Here is a 7,609-nt window from a genome sequence, read left to right as displayed (position 1 = left end):
TATCCCGTTGACAGGGCCGAATAGTCAACTATTATTTCCCGTTGACAAGGGCCAAATAAACCAAAGTGATGTTCTTGTTCAAGTATTCAAATTTACACAACATAATATCTCCATATTTTGTGTCATAAATAAAACAAAATATTCTAACATAATATTTAGTGCAAAACAGTTTGATCCATGCATGGTAATAAAATATCATTTTCTTTTCCACATTTCAAAATAACATATAAAATAATTTAATTTTATAAATATTGCATTAACTTCCCTTACCTCAAAAGAAGTCCTTGAAAGGTTGGGAGAAGAATAATTCTGAAAAAAAAAAAATATAATCTACTCTTCACCTAATATAACATAAGAGAAACAATTATTACTATTTATTTATAATTTAACTAATATATTCCTTATTTAAATAAAACTAATAAATTCCCAATTTGTTTCTAATAACACATTACTAATTTAATTAAATTATAATTTTATTTCATTATAAAATTCTATATATATATATATATATATATATATATATTTTGCTAAATCTCTCATTCTATTTATTACAAAAAAAAAGACTATTATTACTATTATCTTAATTATAAATCTAAAACTAAATATTATTATTTTAAATAACCAATTCCAAAGCCACTCAACCTGTCTCGGGTACACCAAACCAAAAAGCAAGTTTTTTTTTTTTTTCATTGTCATCATCATGATTCATTATATATATATATAAAGGCTCCTTCCATTTGGCACACGCCCCTTTTCTTTTTTCTTTTTTTTTTTGCTTCCAGTAGCACAGTACACATACGCCCCCCCCCCCCCCTTTTTTTTTTTTCCTTCCTTCCTTCTAGTGCTATGCACACGCGTTCTTTTTTTTTTTTATAATAAAATTAACCCTAACCTAATATCGAAACATTCCAAGGAATTTTTTTTTTTTTCATCTAATAAAACTTAAGATCTCCCAAATTCCAATACTAAAATCAAAATATTAAATTTTCACTATTTGATATTAAAACGAAATAAAAATAATAATAATAATAATAATAAACTAACCCTAATCTAAATCGAAATCTTCACAGGAATTTTTTTTTTTCTAATAAAAAAAAATTAAGATCTCCCCAATTCCAATAATAAATCAAAATCTTAAATTTTCACTATTTGATATTAAAACAAATTAAAAATAATAATAATCTAACCCTAATCTAGATTTGGGGTTTTCCAAAAAAAAATATATCTAATGTGCTTGAAATTAACTAATGAATCTAAAATAATAATCTCGGGGTTAGAAACTTACCTATAGAGGTTTGTTCTTCAAACCTTGAAATCTGACCTCAACTTCACGTTCTCTGAAAACTCTCTGCGAACAGGAATACGATTCAAAAAGAATAGGAAGAAGAGAATTTTCTATTTATACCTAGGGTATTATTCGTAAAATTACCTTTTCACCCCTCTTCCATTTTATTAAATTAATTAATTAATTAATTTAATATCATTATTAATAATTTCCTAAATTACCCTTTAAAAAGAAAACTTGGGCGTTACAGCATGCATCTTGAAGGTGTTGTAGATTGCCTGAGGATCAACATTGACAAGATTTTCTAGATAAGTTAATTGCTGTATTTGTGAAAGGGTAGATTAGATATGAGGATTCATTTACCATTCCTCAATATTGCAGGACAAATAATCATCACCGTCGGGCAGTTGTTGCGAGCCTGGTTGAGGGAGCATACAATTTAGAATATGATCGCCAGGAATCCCGAGATCCCCAAGTTCAGTCTTCCTGTTGGTGGAACCTCTTTCATTTTCAGTTAAAACGTGCGCTCGTAGATGATAAAGATTCATCCATCTACGGTGCCGTTTATGAAATCAAGCACACATATCTTAACCATTTGCCAAAATGTGCCCCAAAGTATGTTATCGCCTTCGTGGCACAATCCTCAAACTGAGCACCGCAAAACGGGATCTCAAGTTGAATATCAAGGTCTTCACTGATGTACTTCACATGGACAGACACCGCTTTAAACCCGCACTAGAAGCTGTCCAACAAGTTGTTCAAGAAGCCGGGTCTGCAAATATTTGGTTAGCAGGACATTCCCTCGGGTCATCCATTGCGATGATGGTTGGAAAATCCATGGCCCAGGAGGGTAAATGTATGGAAGCTTCCTTTTCAATCCACCTCTCTTGGGGAATGTCCTCTTGAAGATTATCGGCAATCAATATTTGCAGGACGCAATGCGCTTGACAGAGAATTTGTGTAATTTTGGGACCTTATTTGTTGGAGGTGGTCATGTGAGGCAGGGACAATATGACCGATTTAATGCATTGTCTTCTTAGATCCCCAACCTGTTTGTGAACCGACACGATCCTATTTGCTCAGAGTATATAGGGCATTTTAGAAATAGGAACAATGTGGAGAAGCAGTTTGGAGCTGGGATGATAGGGAGGGTTGCTGTACTGCAGCCAACATTGGGTGTATTAAAAGCTGCAGTTGGGATGGATCCACAACTATCCACACAGCTACTTCCTAAAGCATATCTAACCATTAGCGAGAGCTCATCCTCATGCAGTATTTTGGAGGCTCATGGACTAAGACAATGGTGGTATCACATGTCTCTAGGGCCAGCCTTTGCAGATTTATTAAGAAAGAAATCGATAAGTGATCCTGTCCTCATGGGTGGACCATGAGCACACTCCATGAGTATTGATGGAATAATCGGGTACTTGAACCGATATAATAAATAAAGAATAGATACCAAGTGAAAGGGTGAAACCTTTTGCCGAGACTATTCAAGTTGTAATCTTAAATTTTAATGTCTCCTGCAATTTAGTTCTGCTCATGGTATGTGAACTAATAATTAGTGCAATTTCAAACTTTCTATGTTTCTTGCCAGTATGTTACATTGGATTTAGGCATATACCTTCTCACAAAACTGTCTTAAATTCCTAACTAGTGTGCTTATATATTTTTATAAAGAATAATATTGTACATAATATTTTCCATATTGATATGTCATTGAAATATTACATCTCCTTACAAATTTTAACTAGTGTGTGCTTGGATAATGAGGTACTTTGGAAGTTATAGAAGATGATACAATTGTCGAGTTATAGTTAAAGCTAGAAATTCTATATATGACGAAGTCTCTTATAATTCACTTGTATTTGAAGAAGTGATTGCTCACTCCCTAGATGAAAGAAGGTACATCCATTGAAGACCACCTTGATGAATTTTAATTATAGATTTGAGGAATATCAATGTAAGAATTGATGATGTAGTGTAAGACATAATTTTGAAGTGTCCCTACCAAATTCTCATGAGCACTTTGTGGATTCTAAGTTGTATGGTAAGGATACTCTCTCCATAGAGAATGTTAGAGCAAATCTAAACTCAAAGAATTTAAAGAGAAGAGTGTTCGAGATTGGAGGAAAATGCTAAAGTGAAGTTTTAGTAGTTAGAAGGAGAATTGGAAGAAAAAAAAAATCACAAAAATTGTCGATCTAGATCTAAATTGAAGTTCAAGAGAAATAGCAAGTATTTCAATTACAACAAGAAACACCATTTTTAAGAAATTTTCCAGAACATAAAGGAAAAGGAAAAGAGAAAGCTTCTAATTTTGGTTATGTAGCAATTGTAAAAGCAATTTTGGATACTGCAAATGTCCTTTCAATTACTATTAGTAATCAGGTTACGAGTAGAACCATAGTTTAGAGTGCTCCTATCATACGTCTCCCAACAAGGATTAGTTTAGTGACTACAAACTTATAGCTAGTAGGAGGGTTCTTATGGGAAACAATGTAGCTTGTAAGGTTGTTAGGATATATAGATACAATTCAAATTAAGACACATGATGACATTATAAGAATATTTACTGATGTAAGACATGTTCCAAAGTTGAATAAAAATTTTATTTCTTAGGCACACTTGACTCTAATGGATACACATATATAGCCAGAGGTGGAGTTATTAAAATCTCAAAAGGTGCTTTTATTGTGATGCAGTGAAAAAAAATTAATGATCTTTAAAAATTGTAAGATAGCATGATTACATGTAAGACTTCAGTTTTAGTATAAAGTTTGTGAGATAGACACACATATTACATAGTATGAAGTTGCCTTTTTTTTTCTCAACAAAACAACATTTCAATTTCAATTCAAACACTGCTTTAGTGTTCCCAATTTCCATATCCCCCGAGCTAAAGGTGTTCTATCACTGAAAACCGAATTTCAATCTTGATTGTGAGAAAAGCAAACATGGAACTTGGTTTTGGTTTTGCAAGCAAAGGAAACTTTATGACAATAGATCACAGAAAAATAAAAAACGAAGAACAAAAAAGAGATGTGACAATGAAACTCATTTTTCTGGTCAGCAGCTTTTGGTTAATTTCCCTTCGTGCACTGCTAGATGTATGATGTGCCTTCTTCCTCTGTATCCACCTCCTCCTTTTCCTATCCATGACCCGCCTCCCTTAAGAAGAGGTTCTTGATTGAGTGTAATTTATTGGCTGCGTCACCTATCTCCATTCGGTCTTTTGGTGATTCCATGGAACAAGTGATGCCGATTCGCAATACTGCAATGATGCATTCCCTCATTTTACCTCTTTCATCTGCCTCTAAAAGCAAAGGCTGATCTATGACCTCCATGACTCGCTCAGGCAAAGACGTTTTCACGAAGCTATGAAGAGTATGACCATCTTGGAACTTGTTATCAGTTGGTCTTCTTCCGGTAAACATCTCCAATAAAAGGATTCCATAACTATACACATCTCCCTCAGTGGACACCTTGCCACTCACACCATATTCTGCATATTAATTATTACAAAGCATATGTAAAAATTTAGTTAAAATTGGGGAAGTAACTAAGACATTTCTAATAATATCACCTCTAGTTGAAATTGGTACCTGGAGCAATGTAGCCTATGGATCCTTTCACTGCATTCGAGGTATTTTGGTCTGTGCCAACACTAGTAGCAATTGTAGTGCTGAAAACAACAGAAGTGATCTTTGCAATACCAAAATCACCGATATGGCCCATCATATCATTGTCAAGAAGAACATTGCTGGGCTTAAGATCATTATGAACAATAATGTCATCACATTGAGTGTGAAGATACTCCAGTGCTGAAGCAACGTCAATAGCGATATTCAGTCTCTGTAGAAGGGTAAGCCTTTGGGGTTCATCCTCTCTTACTTCTGGATGTAACCATCCATCCAAATTCCCTTGTGGCATCAACTCAAACACAAGAGCCTTGAAATCATTACCCTGAAAGTCCAAGCTAGAGCAAGCACTCAAGACTTTGACAAGATTCTTATGCCGGATTTTTCTCAAGGCCTTGCATTCGGACATAAAGCTCTTGGAAGCTCCTCGGGGAAGATTGAACACCTTTACTGCAATAGCTGTTCCATTTTGATCAAGGATTCCTTTATACACAGAACCGTAGCTCCCAACACCGATCATATTGGACTCGGAGAAGCCTTCAGTAGCTTTATGGAGGTCTGCGAATGAAATTCTTAGGAATTGATTGTTGAATGATTGTGTGTAAGAGACATCATTCCTCGATTTTTTTCTTCTCAGAAGGATAATAACGAAGAAAGCCAACAAACTCAAGGATGTAATTCCAATGATTACCGGAACGAGTAGTTTGGCAGCAGGACGCTTCCTCTTTTCGCCAGTAGATGAGGTGACACATATGGGAAGATGAAGCTTGGGAACGCCTCCACAAAGATTATAGTTTCCTTCAACTGAAATTGTGACATTGGCCTTGACTGAGGGTACTTCTCCTTCAAGTTCATTGAAAGACAAGTTCAAATAGGTCAAGAAAGGAAGGTCCCCAAGAAACATCGGGATCCTACCAGAAAATTTGTTGCGAGAAAGATCCAAGTATTCTAAACCTCGAAGAGTTTGCAGCGATGTGGGAATCTCTCCTTCAAAGAAATTACCAGTAAGTCGAAGATCCCGCATTACCACACAGTTACCTAAAGTGTTTGGAAGACCACTTGATAATCTGCTTTCAGAGACATCTAACACTTCAAGGTTAATCATATGGCCAACTTCCAATGGCAGCGAACCCGTAAAGGCGTTGCCACCCAATTGCAGGACCACAAGCGAGAAATGACCCATAAGTTCTGTTGGGATTGAACCATTAAGGTTGTTGTTAGAAAGTCTCAATTGTGCTAGGATTTGACAGGCTGCTAGACTGGAAGGTATTTCTCCCATCAAGTTGTTGCCGCTTAAATCAAGATTATTCAACAAGGTTAAGTTACCGAGTGAGGATGGTATTATTCCGGAGAGTCTGTTTCCAAGCAAAAGTAGTACTTGTATTTTATAGAGCTTTCCAATATTGGAAGGAATGCTCCCGGTGAGATGATTCCTAGCCAAGTTCAAGAATGTTAGATTTACCAGGTTCTTGATTCCTGAAGGAATTGTTCCATGAATCTGGTTGATTCCCAGATCTATCAAAGAAATTTGGGTCGAGAAATTAGCTATTGTGCTAACCAAAGGACCTTTGAGAAAATTGCGGCTGAAAGACATTCTTTGTAACCAAGTGCAGTTTGCTAGAGAATTAATGAAGCTCAAATCATCTCCTCCGGCAGAACCCAACTGATTCCAGCCCATGGTTATATCTCGAAGATTTTGCAGCCTCCCCAAATTTGGTGGTACTGGCCCAGTGAAACTGTTATCAGGGGCATAGATAGCTTCAAGCATTGAAGCATTAGATAATGAAACGGGAACAGGCCCTGTGAATCGGTTTTCTGCAAGAACTAGCATCCTGAGATGAGGAAAGGCAACACCCATATCCTGACTAAGGCTTCCCTCTAGTTGGTTAGCTCCAACTAGGAAGTAATACATGTTTGAGAGATTGTACAGAGAAGATGGAATCGTACCTGTTAATCTGTTGAAACCTAAGTGAAGCCAATCTATACTTGTTCTACCAATCTCCTCAGGAATGCTTCCTTCCAGACTGTTGTACATTGCAGAAAAAAGACTGAGAGATGAGAGGTTCCCGAGTGAAGCTGGGATCTTTCCTGTGAGATTGTTCCTAGTGAGACCCAGAGCTTTCAATTTTGAGAGGGAGCCAAGTTCTTCTGGGATTTTGCCTTCAAGCTTGTTGTCGATTAGATTAAGGACCCTAAGCTCTGAGCAATATGTCAGATTGGTAGGGACCTTTCCTTCAAAGGAATTGTTGCTAAGAACAAGAACTTGTAGGCGGAACAAACCACCGATCTCAGAAGGCACTTTGCCATGGAAGCTGTTATTTTGGAGGACTATTGTTCTAAGAAAGGTGAGGTTCCCGATATGGGGTGAGAGGGATCCCACCAGTCCATAAGAAAAGAGATTTAATTTGGTGACTCTGTGGACATGCCTGCGACTGCAATACACTCCTGACCACCGGCAAAAGTGGAGCGAGTCATTCCAAGAACTCAGCATCCCAAGTGGATCCTGGGTGATTCCATCCTTGAAAGCAATCAACGCAAGTCGATCTGTTTCGTTTTGCATGCTACTGGCAGTGACGGGACGCCATAGATGGATGCACAACAGGACTGTGTAGAGCAAAAAGGAAGAGACGAAAGCCTTCATACTCCACTGGATTAATTTCACAACCCTTATGCGTTTGCAGAA

The 7,609-nt window shown here is 36.7% G+C and overlaps 2 protein-coding genes across 2 annotated transcripts; one reads left to right on the top strand and one right to left on the bottom strand.

Moving 5' to 3' along the window:
* The first annotated feature begins 1,888 nt into the window (after positions 1-1,888).
* Positions 1,889-2,676, top strand: LOC100260693 (GDSL esterase/lipase At4g10955-like). Its single transcript, XM_010664711.1, has 2 exons — positions 1,889-2,135; positions 2,369-2,676. The coding sequence occupies exons 1-2, from the start codon at positions 1,889-1,891 to the stop codon at positions 2,674-2,676; spliced, it is 555 nt and encodes a 184-aa protein (XP_010663013.1).
* A 1,392-nt stretch (positions 2,677-4,068) lies between these two features.
* LOC100265904 (putative receptor-like protein kinase At3g47110) lies at positions 4,069-7,609 on the bottom strand. The gene is made up of 2 exons (XM_059733804.1): positions 4,891-7,609; positions 4,069-4,790 (listed from the first exon to the last, which is right to left on the bottom strand). The coding sequence occupies exons 1-2, from the start codon at positions 7,565-7,567 to the stop codon at positions 4,438-4,440; spliced, it is 3,030 nt and encodes a 1,009-aa protein (XP_059589787.1). The 5' UTR covers positions 7,568-7,609; the 3' UTR covers positions 4,069-4,437.

The sequence above is a fragment of the Vitis vinifera genome, chromosome 16 (assembly GCF_030704535.1).
Source record: "Vitis vinifera cultivar Pinot Noir 40024 chromosome 16, ASM3070453v1".
Lineage (NCBI taxonomy): Eukaryota > Viridiplantae > Streptophyta > Magnoliopsida > Vitales > Vitaceae > Vitis > Vitis vinifera.
Note: the sequence above shows the minus strand (reverse complement) of the source record. Positions and strands in the feature narration are given on the sequence as shown.